Source organism: Cyclopterus lumpus, chromosome 6, assembly GCF_009769545.1.
Source record: "Cyclopterus lumpus isolate fCycLum1 chromosome 6, fCycLum1.pri, whole genome shotgun sequence".
Classification (NCBI taxonomy): domain Eukaryota; kingdom Metazoa; phylum Chordata; class Actinopteri; order Perciformes; family Cyclopteridae; genus Cyclopterus; species Cyclopterus lumpus.
Genome location: NC_046971.1, coordinates 19,594,428 through 19,613,210, shown reverse-complemented (window position 1 = coordinate 19,613,210; position 18,783 = coordinate 19,594,428). Strand labels below are relative to the sequence as shown.

The window sequence follows — 18,783 nt, the reverse complement described above, 5'->3', positions numbered from 1 at the left end:
GATGACAACCTCGGAAAGAATAGTTGGAGAAATAGCACACTTAGAAACAACGAAGATGCAAATTATATTGATGAAATTGAATATTTGGCTTATATATATATATATATATATATATATATATATATATATATATATATATATATATATATATAATCAGCCATTCCATTCCATTGTCCAAACCGCTTATCCTTATTAGGGTCGCAGGGTGACATTGGGCGAAGGCGGAGTTCACCCTGAACAGGTCGCCAGTTTATCTCAGGGCTCATATAGAGACAGACAACCATTTACACTCAAATTCACACCTACAGGCAATTTAGAGTCCAATTAAGCTGCATGTCTTTGGACTGTGGTAGGAACTCGGAGAACCCAGAGGGAACCCACGCTAACACGGGGAGAACATGCAAACTCCACACAGTATATATATATATATATATATATATATATATATATATATATATATATATATATAAAACAAATTATATATATATAATTTGTTTTTTTAAGATTCTTATTTGGAAACATTGCCATTAATAGATTTAGAGGACAGAAAGACTGGATGAAGAAAAGAGAGAGAGACATGCAGCAAAGGGCCATTGGTCAAAATTGATACTCATGGCATCTGCTCCACCAGGTGGGCCCCAGAAATGTGATCATTGTGTTTTTGTGCAGCAAATGAATCATTAGATGTCCTTCTGACTTTCCCCATCATCTGATGAATTGGTTTTAATAGTCTCTGTTTTTGGTAGAATACTAACTGGGCAAGTTGACTCGTGTACTGTAATCTCCATTTTCACATATTGAAAAAAAAAGAAGCTATATAAAGTAAATCTGTGGCAGGGTAACAATTCCGACCTGTTTCCCAAGGTGTGTATTTGGGCACCGGTGGAGTTGTCAAGAAGGCTTGCGGTTCACGTAGATTTCAGTCCTACCCTATCAACCTCTATTTCATTGGACAGCATGTATACAAGCGTGTCTGGAGCCTGTCAGCTCATTTGAGACTAATTGGTTTATCGGCTTGTTTGGTCTGTCAGCAAGGTCAGTCCAGACAGTGTGATGGATCAGCCCCAGGGCGTCAAACACTTTAACTTTTCATTAACGGTCTTATTATTTATTTCTTAGGGTGATAACTTGATATAGTTGAGTGACAATATGATACAGTTTACATTTCACTTATGACCATATAAATGTTTTCTGTTCATAGTTTGTCTGCCCACTTTAATTTATTTTTAGACCTGGCAGTCGGAGTCGGAGCCAACACTGAGTTGTTGAAGTTAATAGTCAGGTCGTGGGAGAGCCTTTCCCTGGAAGGAGGAGAAGTTCAGTCTTGTCCGGGTTCATTTTCAGGTGGTGAGCGGACATCCACTGAGACATGTCAGTCAGACAGGCAGAGATTCGTGCTGCTACCTGTGTTTCAGATTGGGAAAACGAGAGGATCAGTTGTATGGGGTCAGATCAGTCTCAATGGGTGGTTCACTGTGTCAAAGGCAGCGGAAAGGTCTAGAAGGATAAGGGCAGAGGAGAGAGAGGCTGCTCTAGCAGTGTGAAGCTACTCAGAGACAGCAAGGAGGGCAGTCTCTGTTGAGTGGCCTGTCTTGAATCCAGACTGGGGGGGGGTCTAGAAGGTTGTTACTGTGGAGATAGGAGGAGACTTAAGATAGCTCGCTCTAGAGTTTTGGAAAGGAAGGGGAGGAGAGAGACAGGTCTGTAGTTATTGACTTCAGATGGGTTGAGAGTGGGTTTCTTCAGGAGAGGGTTGACTCTTGCCTCCTTCAGAGAGTTGGGGAAACAGCCGGTTGATAGGGGGGTGTTAATAAGATGGGTGAGAAAGGGAAGAAGGTCAGGAGCAATAGACCGGAGAATGTGAGACGGGATGGGGTCCAGGGGGCAGGTGGTTGGGCGGGCAGAGGTTACCAAGGTAAGAACTTGATTGGGAGACAGGGGGATAAAAGAGGAAAACGAGGGGGAAGAAGATGAAGTTACTGGAGGTGTAGTTATAGAACATGGATTAGTAAATGAGGAGCGTATGTCGTCTATCTTTTTTGTAAAGTAGTCAACAAAGTGGTGGAGGGAGGGGGCCATATACCTCAAACATCTTAATGTTCCATATAAATACAGTTTAAAACAGTCTAAACATATTAAATGAAAAAAATGATTTGTTTCTGTATCTTACCAACTAAACTTGTGTTTCTGTTAATGAACTCCACACTAAGTTTTTCTTCCCTCTCTTTACTTCCTGTTCTGCTTTTTCTTTCACCAGTTCCTTCTGATGTTGCTTAATATACACAATAAAAATAATCTGAGATTGACTGCTTTATGATTGAAAGAATAACAGCACCTTGGAATTGGTTTATCAAGACTGAGGTGATGCAGCACACCTGCTCTTTAGAAAAATCATCCGTTTTCAACTTTCTTTTTTTTTTACATTATCTTCATTCAACATTTCAGGAAGGTGGGATGCTAACAGACTCAAGAGAGCTACTCCCTCGTGGAATCTTTATTTTCAAAGAAATGCTCCAACAGCTGATATCCATAATTGTTTGTTGTATCCTCTGTCATCACATTTGCATGGTTTTGGGCAAGTAGAGGCTGTAATGTGTGCTACTCTTGTTTACTGGGCTGGGACTGGTGGACCTAACAGGAATGTCTCAATTTGGCAGCCATCGATCTGGAACCAATATTGTGTCTGTCAGTGTGTAACAAGGGCATCAGATATCCGACAATATCAGCATCTGTAGATTACTTTAATTATTAAGTGGAGAAAGGAAATATGTAGACCAAAAATATAAAGGAATATTTTGACATTTCTAGGCCTTGGAATTACAAGATATAATATGTCAATTAGTGAGCTTGTTGCTGGTAAATTGCTTTTTTCCTACATTTGAACAGAACAAGGCTAGTTGTTCCCAGTTTCCCATCGTTATGCTAAGTTAAGATGACCACCTGTTGGCTCTAGCTTCATATTGTGTACTAATGGATATGTCTCTGCTGTTTCCTTCTCTTGCTAACGCTAACCCTATGCTAAGCTAAGCTAATTACCCCCATGCTCCAGCTCCATTCTTTACTTTATAGATCTGTAAGAGGTATCGCCCTATCAGCTAACATTTAAAGGTCTCCAATTCCTTTGAAATGCTTGAATGCACATGTAGTATATAACAAATTCCATGGCATTTATTGTGTTCGTGGTAGGATTATTTTCAGAGAGATATACCTCACACGTTTAAGGGGTGTTGGTTTGTCATTCTCCCCAGCAAATATTTATTTTCCAGCTAAACACATTCGTAGAAACACTACTGATTAAAGTTTTAGTTTTTATATAAAAGGTGGATAACTTGCAATCTGCCATTTAGCTGACTTGCTCTGCAACAGCAACACCGCCATCTGGGTGAAGCCCACACGCACCTGTGCTTTCTGGGAGTGTGCCACAGGGAGGCACTGAAGCAGAGGTGGAGGGCGAAATGCATGGTTTCCGTTCAAGACCGTTCATGCAAAAAGAGACATCAGAGACAAGTTTTGCATCGACTCATCCTCAATTTAAAACCACTGGAAGAAGGAAAAGTCCCTGTAAATGCTTCAAGCATAATTAAGAGCAGAGAGAGTTAGGTACTCACCCCTCTCCAGGAGCTGCCTCTGTAGTGCATGGCCATCTTGCACCTCCCCCTCCCATACACCCCCCCATCACCCCCCACCATCAAAGGCGATATAGGCGTCACTGACCCCTATCTCCAGCCTTCAGCCACCGACTGCAGACACTTCGGGGAACAAAGAGTCACCTCACCCCCTACCCCCCTCCCTCCCTTCCCACCCGCCCCTCCCCCCTACCATCACAGCAGACCAGGTAAGAGCTGAGCTGAGGAGACTTAATTCCAGGAAGGCTGCAGGCCCGGATAAAGTTAGTCCTAGACTGCTTAAGACGTGCACAGCTGAACTGGGTGAGCCACTCCAGTACATCTTTAACCTTAGTCTCCTTCTTGGAAGGGCTCCTACACTTTGGAAGACATCATGACAACGACTTCCGCCCGCTAGCCCTCACGTCACACATAATGAAAACCATGGAGAGACTGCTACTGCACATACTCAGACCTCAGGTACGACACGCACTGGACCCACTACAATTCGCATACCAGGAGAAGGTAGGAATGGACGATGCAATCACATACCTGCTGCAACTCAACACTGCTAAGACCAAGGAAATGGTGGTGGATTTCCGCAGGTCTAAACCCACTATGCTACCAGTCTCGAGGGGGTCTATGCTACCAGTCTCGAGGGGGTCAATGTGGAGGTGGTAGGCACATACAAATACCTTGGGGTAATTCTGGACAATAAACTGGACTGGTCTGCCAATACGGACGCAAACTACAAGAAAGGGCAGAGCCGGCTGTACTTTCTGAGGAGGCTGCGGTCATTCAACGTCTGCAGCAAACTCCTCGGGATGTTTTACCAGTCTGTCGTCGCCAGCGTCCTCTTCTACGCGGTGGTGTGCTGGGGAGGAAGCACTAAGAAGAAGGATGCAGGGTGACTGGATAGGCTGGTGAAGAAAGCTGGCTCTGTGGTTGGTGCTGAACTGGAGTGCATCACTTCAGTCGCCGACAAAAGGACCCTCACCAAACTGCTCACCATCATGGACAATGAAAGCCATCCACTCTACGGTACCATCACTCGACAGAAGAGTCTGATCAGCTGGAGACTGCGCTCGCTGCCATGCAGAACTGATAGACTGTGTAAATCATTCAGCCCCAGAGCCATACAACTGTACAATAAATACAATCTGTCAATCAAAGGAACCTCACTAGAAAACCTCAGTTGACAGACAGTTCACTAGGAACAATGTTTACTGGCTATGTTAGCCTTTTGCACAGCCCCCAACTTACTTACTTACTCACTGTTTACACTGACACTTTTTTTCACTGACTACTGGCTATGTTGGCCCTCTGCACAATGCCCCCCCCCCCCCTCCCCTTCCTCCTCCACCCCCAGCCTGGACTCCTAGTAATGTGTGTTTTAAATTATTTATTTATTTTTTTACATTTTTTTTACATTTTTAAATAGTTTAATAGTGTGTATGAGTATATTTGTTTGTGTGTTGTTTGGAGCTACTTGGATCCTGAATTTCCCTTAGGGGATCAATAAAGTACTTATCTATCTATCTATCTATCTAGAAAGTAACTAAAATAGGGTTTGAATAGGAGAAAATTGATATGATGTGATGGAGAAATATAAGCTTTTCCCAAGTCCAGTACATTTATTTGCCTTTGGCTCAGCAGGTTAAGGAGGAAAAACATGCTAATCAGGGGAACCTGGTGTCACACATTCATGCATTTTGTCAGACTCACAAATGTAGCTTGGCATAAGAGGATAGGGGTTAACCTGTTCCTCTGATCCATGGATTAATTTGTACCAATGTCAAAAAGGTCAAATCTATTTCCTCTCAGGCTTGCAGCAAGTATTGGCTGAGTTTGCGTATGTCTGCAGAATTTCTGACAAGGCTATCCATCGCCCTCCAGAGGAAGTCCAGTGTGTGTGTGTGTGTGTGTGTGTGTGTGTGTGCGTGCGTGCGTGCGTGCGTGCGTGCGTGCGTGTTGGGGTGAGAATGGGGGTAGGGAAGTTCATGCTTAGGTTTTCAAGCAGGGTTGAATCTTAGATGATTATTGACTAAGCCGTTTTTCAGAGAAGACAGAGTAAGGAAGGTGCCAGAGGCTAGTTTTACAGAACCTGACTGGCCTAAAAATGTGCTCACAAAGACATCTTTATACTTTCCTCAGCCCAGGAACCAGCTGTGGAGAGTTTACAACTTCACAGTTCTTCTAATTAAATCATCAAAGATCAATTATAAGATGACAATCTTATAGGAACTTGTATTATGGCTTCGGAAACAAATTGCTCACCATTTCTGGATACAGTAGCTATAAGGACAGAATCATCGTATACCCATTTGTAACCTGATGAAAAAAGCAAAAAACAGAGTCAAATTTTCTTTTGTGTGTGTGTGTGTGTGTGTGGCATGACTCATACAGGATTAGAGATAAAACCTTTATCGGTTAAAACTGCCTAACGCATCACTTATACAGCAGGGTCAGGAACAGTTTATTTCCCTCAGCAGTCAACACCCTCAACTCTGCAGCACGTTCACACCCCCTATCCTCCCCACCATCCCCCCTCCACCGTCAACCTCTCCCCACTTCACACTTGCACACCTTACTGTATAGACATATATCTGCATTGCACTTTTTTTGTGTATATATACTGCTCTCTTTGCACTGCTGATCAGATGCTAACCGGTATTGCGTTGCCTCAATAAAGTTGAATCTGAATCTTTGAATCTGAATCTATTGCAGACAAATCTACAGAGATGAGTAGTAATAAACTTTGATTTGCCAGACTCTTTGCTCCACTACTAATCAGAGAGCCGCCAGTCGATGCCTGCGGACCCTCTCCTTGTATGACTACCACTGCATTGTCATTTACAATGACCTTGTCTCATCACACAATCACATGTCTGATTGCGTTACACATACACACTCACACATTGAATGACTTGTTAGCTTTTACAGAAATTACTGGGGCGCATGCGTGTTGCATCAGTAAACAGAGAAGTTATGTCTTGTGGCTCACATATTATATCCATAAATCTGTCTTGTTGCAAACTCTGGCGCCCCATTGCCTGATGTTGCAACAGCTAGAGGCCAGTGTTTCTTCAAATGGGTTGTTATTTGTTGTGGATGAAAGTCTTTAACTTTACCTAAGAATACACTGTGATACTGAGTACTAGGCATTTGCTAATGTTGTTAATGCTAACGTCTGGTACTATGGTAATACGCTCACAATGGCAATGCTAAAATGCAAATGTTCAATACATATATTGTTTACCGCGTTAACCATTGTAATTTATTGTTGTAATGCTAACGCTGGCTACTTAGCATTAAGAAAAAGTATAGCTAAGGCCGATGCCATGAACGACATACAGATTAAATGATGATGACGGCGCAGAGGTAAAGTAAGACATTACCAAAGTTACTACAATTCATGGGATTACAAATGCCATGACAATCAATCCAATCGTGCAACTAAAAAACGTGTTCATTCCAATCATCAGTAGAGGGAGGAAGCTTGCAAATAGTTTTACTTCAAAGACGTGGAGTAAACTTTATTTCTGCGTTATTGCATCACTAACTGGCAGAAAAAGTTTTCAATATTTCAGAAACATGGAATAAACAACAGAAAAGATTAAGTCAGCAATGTTTCCACAGAAATCAGTATGCTGAAATTATGAGAAATAGCTGTTTTTGTCTTTTTTTCAAAATTAAATTGATTAAATCATTGAAAAACACTGAATAAATGAAGGTGATACTGCCTGTGTGGTTGTGCAACATGAACCCAGATAAATAATTAATGATATGGTAAGACTAGCGCTGTGTGGTCTTTTCTTCACATGCTGCAGGGTTACCATGGACAGCACTCGCATTGGTGAGAGCTGAGATTCTGTATGGAAGACAGACGGTGAGACGTTATTTCTTCAGGACGTGTTGGCTGACATTTAGGGGCAGCCTGCACAGACAAACAAGTCCATGCTGCAGATGCAATGAAACCATTGAAGAAGACAGAAAGACATCAGAGGAGTCCATCCCTCTGTGCCCAGCATGGCAGGCCTCTCCAGCAGTTATTCATTATTCAGAGGGTATTCCTCTCCATCTATACCACTGCTCTCCCCTTCTGAGTTATCCCCACCATAGATTTATAATTTATCACCCATGCATAAAACTTTAATTGTTTGTAGAACACCAGTTGAGGATGTATAATTCAATGATCAGTGCACCAAAAGCAAGTTTGTTCTATGAACTACAGAATATCCTGTAAAAAAGCCAGGGACATGATATTATGGAACAGATCTAACCAATTCTACATTTTTGTCTGGGTGTTGGACAGATGCAGAGGAAGATTATTGATTATTTTGTTCCGCCCCCTTCTGTCTGTCTAAACTCTAATACCCGACCAGAGCTGCGACACAGTGACCATTAGCAGAATACGGCCAAACTAAGTGGCCCAAGAAGAGTGGTGGGAAGACGTATTCTAGAAAAACAACAAAAGAGTGAACACTTACATGAACATTAAATATGTAAAGCAGACCAATGAGTCAACCCATGTTGTAAGTTAAGTGGTTAAGTGTTGTGATGGAGATCTAATGTGATCAATAGCCCATGAATAGTAATAATGTGTTGCCCTAATAAAGCATAACTAAAAAACATCTTTGCCTTTGTCTTTTGACTCAGGAGAAGAAACTTGGCTTGAACAACATCTAAAGATGCTTATCCCCAGTAACGATCTGACACACCAAAAGCCTTGGTACTGTGCCTATTTAGGGAACTGTAAAGCCCATAAAAGAGGCAGTTCATAAACTGAATTAATAGTTTGCAAATGTTTATTGGCAGGCTGGACCACTGAGAGGCAGTTAAAGGTAATTTATGAAGCATTTGTCTGAGCTGTTTGTGGGATAATGAAGCCATCTCAAATCCAAGCATGCCTACTCACAACCATTTAAAAACATAAACATTTCCTTCCTGAATTATTATATATCTATATATATATATATATATATATATATATATATATATAAATGATGTATACATTTTGTTCTTAGGACTCTGAAAATAGGATTGCAGGACTGAGCACTTTGTTGGTTTGGTTGTTGTTTTTTTACACATTCTGATCTTCAGAGGATTCGTTCGATTGCATTGAAGTGTCTCAGACAGCAGGAGGGATGTGAACATGAGGAAGCTTATCACATATGAAAGGACTTGCTGGGCGCCCCACTGTGTTGACTTGCCCCATGCAGAACATTAACTCGGTTGTCTGAGCTTGTAGTTGTGCCAATTAATTTTGTCTGACTTTATTCTTTACTTAAAAAAAGAAAAGTGTGGAACTTCATGGTGAGACATCGTAGGTGTAACGATTGCAATGGTCCCCAATATTAAATCCACATGGCCCGCATGTTGCACTGCTGCACAATAATAGGAATTATTTGGGAAATCCTGCATTTCCAAACAACATCTTTGATTGTGTCATAAATATTTAATGTGAGAATGAGAGAATATAATACAATGTTGTATTCTCTATAACAAAACAATACAACATGTGATCAACAGCACTAAGCCTGGAGAGTTGGCCGGCAGCATGATGGCTTCACTTTGACCGAAACAGTTATGGTAGACATGTAATTTTACAGATATTAACACATGCGAAAAGTGTGAATGTATTGAGGCTTTTTCTTGATTCCCCTTGGCTTGTATTGTGAGCTTTTGGGGTCATGTTCCAGATTTGGGTCCAGACCTTTCTGTCCAATCACTCATGAGGCAGGTAATCTCTATAATTAAAATGCCTGAAAATCCTCTCTGAACTGGTTCTTATGCAGTCTACCAGGCTCCATTATTGTTATTATGATGTGCGTTATGCATTTTTCATCAACATAAAAAAGAATTGAGCTAAATCCTATCATGCATGGTACGTCTAATCTGCTAGCACTGACTGCGCTCCTTAGAAATGGAAAACAGTTTACAATGGCACATTATTATTTCCTTCTCTTGATAGATATTGTAGAAATAAAGACGATCTTACCAGTAAAATATATCCAATTTCTGAAAATGTTGTATCAATACCCGGACATACCTGGACATTCTGATATCTGGATAAGCTTACAGTCCAGATGATCATACATGGTGTGCATAAAAATAGACACGGTAGCAGAATAAAGATGAATCCATTCCTGTGTTTTGGATATTGTGGTGCACATGTGCAGTCTGCTTGAGGAGGAGCTGGTTATAACATGCCTTGGGCAGTTCCAATTGTGACTGAACTGTGAACCTGGAAATACATGTTACTGTAGACTGAGATGAGCTTTTGTCACATGAGGGGGGAAAAACGGTTGTAATAGAAATAATAAATGGACTGATTGCTTTTTCCACTTTAGAATTATACAAATGTGAAACATTTGGATAATTTTAAGTGAGATCAAAATAAAATCCACTCCAACAGCAACAGCAACAGGCCACAAACACAAACAAGGGAACCTACACAGCGTTGGTAAACAATGTAGCACATACACACACACACACGGTTGTTCATTGTATATTGTTGCGAGTCTAGAGCAGTGTGTCTTCGACCTCCCTGATGATGAAGAAGTTGTTGCTGAAGGATCCCCAGTGAGCATCTACAATTACATTTAGCATCTCGTCAGACCCTCACATGGAGCTCTGTGGAGCTCATGCCCTCCTGCATCACTCGAGCAGCTTCTTCTCTGTGGCTCTGGCTCCAGTCTTTTATCCCTTTGTTGTTTATCAGCACTTTTTCACGTGACTTTCTTTCTTTCTTTTTTACTCTGTAACCGATCATGAAACATGAAATAAAAAAATACTTACAAAGCCAAATGTATTATTTTTTACGAATACTCAAAGAAGTACACAACAACAACTGTGTGACAGTAATGTGCTTTGTTACTTCCCCATTACAAAATATGAAAAATGACACTAATGTTTTTTTTCCTAGATATATGGATCTCCATTGCTGTGGCTACCATTCACTTTGTGGGTAATTATCTGTGTACATGTGTTTATATGCTGCAAATGTATGCAGCAAGAGACCATGGGGTTAATATAAGCGTATTTTCATCGAGAATATTAATCAAACAGATTTATACAAGATAAGAAAACATCTCCTTTTATGCAACAAAAAAAAATGTGACCTCTTACCTGCTGTGAAGTACATGCACATTCTGTATACTCAACTGTGTTGCCCAAAATAAAATCCCTGTAAATATCTTTAATATTATTAAATATAAATGTCTTGAGTGTCTGCAGCTCCTGTAGCATCTCCTAAATGGTGTGTGGTTTGAAGCAAACACACACGTACAACACAAACTCTAACTCATACACACGAAACATGATGATCTGGAGGGGTGCGTTGCTAATCCTGGGGGGTCTGCAGCTTAACCTTTGTGTGTGCGGGATGCTGTCGATGCCACTAAAAGCCACCAGGACGTGACTTGTGAGGTCAAAGCAGAGGACGAAGACTTGTCCCTGGAATTGCCACCAAAAGACCACTCAGAGCAAGCTGCCTTTGAGCTGAGTGTATCTGAGGGGTCTGATCGGGGTCTGGATGACCCTGAAGAGATACCTAATTCAACCAAGAGAGTCTCAGACCACCGGACTAAGAAGGCTGAACTAAGGACCAAAATCCTTCGCTACGTAGATTATACTATCATCATCAATGCTCGATTCATGGTCTACTTAATGTTTGGGTTTTTTGCTGCACTGGGTTCTTTGGCGCAGCTCTGTTCCTGGTTCCATATGCTCGTAGTCATATAGACGGCTGCACTCGTGTCCATCTCTGGACCTGTTTAGAAGGTTGTTCTTTGGCTGGCTGGCAAACCTTAGACTGGTGGAGATGGTATGTTCAGTTTAGTAGTTAACCATTAAAAAAATAATATATCTGAAAATATACCACATTCCTGTCTGAAAAAGTGAATATGAAGATAGCCTCTTTCCAATTAGCTTAGCATAAAGACTGAAAGCAGGATGAAACAGCTAGCCTGGCTCTTAACAAAGGTAAAATAGATGAAAATCCACCCTCCCACTCATTTATTAACATTATTTAATATGTACAAATGTGTAATAATGACAATTTACCTTTCAGCAACTTCCTTAAGTGATGGCAAAATGTCAAGAAATAGTCCAGCACATATGCAAGGGACAGATGTTTTTCCTCTTTGGATTGAGCCAGGCTAGGTTTTATTCTGAAGGGGAACTTCCGGTCCCTGACCAGATGTGTGCGCTTTGACCCCGCCAGCTTATTAATTAGCTTAGCGAACAGAACGGCGGCATTCTTTGAACTGACCAATACAACTAACCCTTAGGTGTGAATTCATTTGAATGATCTTACTAATAGCCGAGCATTTGTACTGGGGGATGGTTCTACTGGATTGGAGGTCTCGAGACAGCCCCGGGCTGGCGCTCCTGGAGAGCAGCAGTCCGTCTGTGGAGAGTTCTTCCTTTCTGGCCCCATGGCCGTGAACGCTATATGACTATTATCTTTGCCATTAAATATTGCTAAACTTTAATTCATTGAATCCTGAATTTCCTGCGGCCACGGGACCCGAGTTCTGAACATATGTTACCATAACCAGTTGCTGGTAGTAGAATCACGTTTAGCGTAACACCGTGAGAGTTGTATCACTCTTCTCACCAAAACTCTCAGCAGTGTATAAGTATATTTCCTAAAACGTGCATTTGGATGTGGAGGCCACTGTACGTACAAAAGCTGATGCACAAGTCTGTCTCCTGTGTCTCTACCAGGTGCAGCAGCTGACAGCTACAGTGATTCTGCTGTGTTACTCCGATGGCCGCTGGCCTCCTCATTCTCAAAGCGAGCTGTTTTCAGGCCTGGTGTACGGTGCCACGGTCGCAATCCGCTTCACCGTGCTGGCCGAGGTTGTGAGCGTCAACAGGCTTGGAAGAGTGCTGGGTTTCTTCATGCTCATACGTAGAAGCGGAGGCCTGCTCGGACCGCCCATTGCTGGTGAGAGAGAAGGATGCTTTGATAGTTAATTGCAAGAACAAAGAATACATTGATTTGGTTGCTGCTGTAAAATTCCCTGTGATCTGTTCCATCATGCTAACTGTCTGTCAGCTAAAAATAAACAAGAAGCTGCACAGAATAGAATAGAAAATACATGTAATTAATTGACTTTATGTTAACATTTCTGTTAGCTCAAATCCCTAACACAAGGTTACAGTGTCTGTCATTTCCCAAGCCTATTCTTCCAACACATTAAATCGCACACAATGGATGTCCTTATACACCGTTCTACATTGTAACCACAGCCCAGTAAGCCTATTCACGTGAAATGAGATTTTTATACCTTCATGGAATGCAGCCCCTTCAATTAATCAGGAATGTTGTCGTGCGCACCATCCCACAGGACCTGAGGTTTTATTCAGAGAGCAACTATGCAAAAATTATAATATCATGATACTCTATGGTTGTGTTAATTTCATGGCTGATTGCTTCTCAAAGATTCTTTTTTCTCCTTTTAATAGAGTTTCTTCCCCAATGAGTTTCCATTTTGTTTCTTGTGACAGTTGTCCAGATTTAGACACTGTCTCCTACAGAACACGACAACAATTGTAAAAGAGAAATTGGCATAATAGAGGGGTTTTCGTTATAATAATAAAAAATGAATAAATCACTGCAGCTTTAAGTTATGGGACGATACATAAAACATCCAGCAGACAAATTCAATATTATGGGCATATTCCTCACAGGATTCTTTGGATAATTCACAGTGTCCTTCTCTCAGAATAAAATATGTATTGTCTGCTTAGTTTTTTGTACTTTCACATTTCTTCTTTTGTGATAGAAACAAATTAATCAAGGATTCCCGTTGTCTGTGCATTTAGGTTTCCATCATTTTTGTATCCCCCGTTTGTATCCCACATTTTAAAACATCTTAAAATAAACAGATAGATTTGGCAGTGGCTGAAAAGCTTCTCAAAAGTGTCAGCCTCTTTGATAATATGTTTTCACTTATCTTTATTAATCTTTTACCTGCATAACTCCAACTCCCGTAACCCCCAGTACTCCTCGCCATGTGTATTCATACTCGGTTTCCATCTTCTATACTCTAACTTTGTTTTAGATGTTATTAAATGTCAATCACTCGTTTTTGAGTGCGAGCCAAAAAAATGTTAAGTGTATGGGTATTTTTCCGAGTAGGCCACTGACTGGTCGATACATGCAATGCATTGAGTGGGCAGCGCGCCGTGTATTGAGTGGGCCGGTCTGACAGGAACTCCCGGGACAATTTTTCCCACAGTCCGCAACTGAGCACCGCCTCACATAAATGTCAGTCAATGCTAAAAGCTGAAATTGACCTCAAATACAGTAAAAAGCAAATTAAAGTGACGGTGGTGTCCTATTTATAACTTAACACGCCCCCTCTGACACAGGCTATTTCTTACTTATCTACTGCACTGTTCAGTACTTTGAGGACTTTGACGACCAGAGAGTTGATGGGTGTTGAGGATTCATCAAAGCGTTCTAATTATGTTTCCTTCATGGAAGGAAGGCACTGCCATTACTGCCTCAGGATAAAATGAATATTCGTGCAATCCTCGCTTCCTTATCTCAGCCTCAGTCTTTTGCCTCATCTAGACATATCTGTCCTAATATCTACCAAAATGATATCATAATTGGTAATGTTGCTGTGTTTCCGCCAGCATGTGTGCATTCCAGTCAGCAAAGAATGTTGACGTAAGAATTAAATAAAATATATAAAAAATATGAACACATGTGTCAGAGCTGTAAATCAATAACATGCATTTTTCACTTTAGGATTCTTTCCTAGACAAGATGAGTGATTACAGAACGCCGGGTTCTTAATGGCAGGAGTGGCTCTCACCGTCTGCTCTGTTCCTGCTCCTCCTCCATCAGATGAACCACAGGGGTCAAGGGTCGACCACCAAAAACATCGATATGCATACAGAAAAGATGGGACAAAGCTGAGACTCTACATGATTGAAGGAAAAATGGTTTCAGTTGCAGAGACGATGCATGTTAAAGAGATCTGGTCACAGTCAGAGGTTAAATCAAGTGAAGTCACATATCAAGTGTGTTTACAAACTCAAGGGACTGTACACAAATTCTTAGAGGAGGATCCGACCAGGCAAGAGTTATTTTTGTATTCCTAATTTAGTTCAAACATTACTGATATTATTGGTTCTGCAGGTGCATTTTCAGTCCATGGGCAACTTGAAGCTTCCTTAATGTATTTCTCTTTGCAAGAGCAAAAGCCAAGACCTGGTGCGGCAGTCATGTTGCTCTTGTAGCTTGGAGAGTGGCTGGAATATTTGCTAAATGCGATGCATTAGTTGTTCGCCAACAATTTGACAATTAATCATCTCCTTTTTAATGTATGTGTTGGTTGTACATAATGTAGAAATGAAGTGCTTGTATGCTTTTCCTTTTTTAGAAGTTCAGAAGTTGATTCAAAAAGCATGTATTACAGACACTGTCTGAAAGTCACACTTTGTTATTTAACGTGTTTGTCTATTATTGCAGTCATGTCACATAAGTCAATTATTAATTATTACAGGATCAATTAGGCAAACTGTCAGGCAGATCATTGATTTTGGAATAGTTTTGAATCTCGTGAGGTTCCTGAACGCATCGCTCTCTCTCTTCCGGTAAGCGTATTGCATTACTTCCGGTTGCCAGCTTAGCAGCTCGCGATGTCTTCTTCTCCCCCTCCCGCTCCCTCTTGCTCAGAGTGTCTCATGTATAGCTATTCCTCTGCCTCCCTTAATGATAACGGTACATGCAACAAGTGTAGTTCATTTGCTAGGTTGGAGGCAGTTTTAAGTGGGTTAGATGCACGGCTCCGCACCATCGAAGCTCAGACAGTTACGCTAGTTAGCCCGCCACCGGAGTGGAGCCTTTAGCGTTAGCCTCTGTTAGCTGTCCCCCGGCAGTCCCCGAGCAGCCGGATGGCTGGGTGACTGTTCGAAGAGGTTTTAAGTCTAAACAGAAGCCCACTGAGCACCGCCAACCTCTTCACGTTTCGAACCAGTTTTCCCCACTCAGCGACGCACCCGCTGAGAAACCCAATCTGGTTATAGGTAGCTCCATAGTCAGAAACGTGAAGATAGGGAAGCCAGGGACCAAAGTCATGCATCCCGGGGGCCAGAGCGGGCGACATTGAATCTTGTTTTAAAACTGCTGGCTAAAGATGAGCGTAGTACAGTAAGATTATAATACGCGGCGGTAATGACTCCTGACTGCAGTAACCAGAAGAGGAGTCATACAGGTTAACATCCACTACTGCAACAGTGCAACAAAACAGGATAATTAAATGTGGACTCCTAAATATTAGATCTCTGTCATCTAAAGCTGTATTAGTAAATGATTTAATATCAGACAATCACATTGATTTATTGTGTCTTACTGAAACCTGGCTGAGCAATGAAGAATATGTCAGCCTAAATGAATCAACTCCTCCAAGTCATATTAATACTCACATCCTCGAGGCACCGGCCGAGGAGGTGGAGTAGCAGCCATCTTTGACTCAAGCCTATTAATGAATCCTAAACCTAAACTAAACTACAACTCATTTGAAAGCCTTGTTCTTAGTCTTTCACATCCAACCTGGAAAATATTACAGCCAATCCTATTTGTTATACTGTACCGGCCACCAGGTCCATATTCAGAATTTATATTTGAATTTTCAGAGTGTTTATCAAGTTTAGTCCTTAAAACTGATAAGGTTATTATTGTAGGATATTTTAATATTCATGTGGATATTGATAATGATTGCCTTAGTACTGCATTTATCTCATTGTTGGACTCGATAGGCTTCTGTCAGAGAGTACAGAAACCCACTCACTGCTTTGGCCACACCCTCGACCTTGTTCTTGCATATGGCATTGACATTGAGCATTTGGAGGTCTTCCCACAGAACCCTCTTCTGTCAGACCATTACCTCATAACCTTTGAGTTTATACTCCCGGAGTATACACCGTTAGTCAAAAGTTTCTACACCAAATGTCTAACTGACAGTGCTGTAGCTAAATTTAAAGAAGCGATTCCTTCTGCATTTGATTCAATACCACGTCTCAATGTGACGGAGGACTCCTGTGCTAACTTTAGTCCGTCCCAGATTGATCATATTGTCGATAGTGCTACAGGCTCACTGAGAATGACACTAGACTCGATAGCCCCACTGAAGAAAAAGGCAGTGAGGCAAAGGAGGTTTGCTCCCTGGTATAACCCTCAGACCCGCGACCTAAAGCAAACTTCACGAAAGCTCGAAAATATATGGCGTTCCACCAATCTGGAAGAATCACGCTTAATTTGGCGAGAACATAGGCCTTAAAACATATAAAAGGCTCTCCGTAATGCCAGAGCAGCCTATTACTCATCAAGTAATAGAGAAAAATAAGAACAAACCCAGGGTTCTCTTTAGCACTGTAGCCAGGCTGACAGAGAGTCACAGCTCTGTGGAGCCGTGTATTCCTATAGACCTCAGTAGTAATGACTTCATGAACTTCTTCAATGAAAAGATTTTAACTATTAGAGGCAAGATTGATGATCTCTTGCCCTCAACTACTGCCGATCTGTCATCAAGAGGAGTGGCCTTGGAAACGGCTGTATGCCCTGGTGTATATTTGGATAGCTTTTCTCCCATTAACCTAGACCAATTGTCCTCAACGGTTTCTACTTCTAAACTGTCTACCTGTCTCTTAGAGCCCATCCCAACGAGGCTGCTTAAAGACGTGTTGCCTTTAATTGGCACCTCTCTGCTGGATATTGTTAATCTGTCTTTACTAACAGGGCATGTACCACATTCCTTCAAAGTAGCTGTAAAAAGCCCACTCTTAATCCAGAGGTGTTGTCTAACTACAGACCGATCTCTAACCTTCCCTTCCTCTCTAAGATCCTTGAGAAAGTAGTCGCAAATCAGTTGTGCGACTTTCTACATCAGAATAGTTTATTTGAGGAGTTTCAGTCAGGATTTAGAAAACACCACAGCACAGAGACAGCACTGGTGAAAATTACAAATGACCTCCTAATTGCATCAGATAAAGGACTCATCTCCATACTGGTATTATTAGACCTTAGTGCTGCATTCGACACCATTGATCATGACATCCTATTACAGAGACTGGATCAGTCGATTGGCATTTCAGGTACCGCACTAAGTTGGTTTAAATCCTATTTATCAGATCGATCTCAATTTGTATTTGTAAACGATGAAGCCTCAATGACCACCAACGTTAATCACGGAGTTCCACAAGGTCTGTGCTTGGACCAATTTTATTTACCTTATATATGCTTCCATTCGAGGTTTTCCGGGCACGTCCAACTGGTAGGAAGCCCCGGGAAGACCGAGGACACGCTGGAGGGATTATATCTCCCGGCTGGCCTTGGAATGCCTCGGGATCCCCAGAATGAGCTGGGAAGTGCTGCGGGTGAGAGGGAGGCCTGGGTCGGCCTGCTGAACCTGCTGCCACCGCGACCCGACCCCGGATAAGCGGGTGATAATGGATGGATGGATGCCTTCCTTTGGGCAATATTATCAGGAAACACTGCATAAACTTTCATTGATATCCAGACGATACTCAATTATATCTATCAATCAAACCAGAGGAGACCAACCAGCTTGCTAAAATTCATGAATGTCTTAAAGACATACAAACATGATGACCTGCAACTTCCCTGATGTTAAACTCAGACAAAACTGAAGTTATTTTACTGGGCCCTGAACGCCTCAGAGATCAATTATCTGGTGATGTGGTTTCTGTAGATGGCATTGCCCTGGCATCCAACACCACTGTAAAGAATCTCGGCGTTATCTTTGACCGAGACTTGTCCTTTAACTCCCACGTTAAGCAAATCTCAAGGATTGCATTTTTTCATCTACGTAACATTTCAAAAATCAGGCACATCTTGTCTCAAAAAGATGCAGGAAAAGCTGGTTTCACGGCGTTTGTTACTTCCAGACTAGATTACTGCAACTCCTTATTATCAGGCTGCTCTAACAAGTCTCTTAAATCCCTCCAGTTAATCCAGAATGCTGCAGCTTGTGTACTCACAAAAACAAAGAAAAGAGATCACATTACTCCTGTATTAGCTGCTCTGCACTGGCTCCCTGTAAAATCAAGAATCACATTTAAAATTCTTCTCCTCACCTACAAAGCCTTGATTGGTGATGCACCATCATATCTTAAGGAGCTTGTAGTACCA

At 41.6% G+C, this 18,783-nt stretch overlaps 1 protein-coding gene across 1 annotated transcript; it reads left to right on the top strand.

The window, feature by feature from the left end:
- Positions 1-10,926: 10,926 nt before the first annotated feature.
- Positions 10,927-14,547, top strand: si:dkey-246g23.4 (uncharacterized protein LOC559426 homolog). The gene is given in 7 exon segments (XM_034534655.1): positions 10,927-11,020; positions 11,023-11,295; positions 11,298-11,342; positions 11,345-11,433; positions 12,339-12,561; positions 13,992-14,050; positions 14,431-14,547. Coding segments are annotated over 7 exon segments (900 nt in total).
- Positions 14,548-18,783: the final 4,236 nt, after the last annotated feature.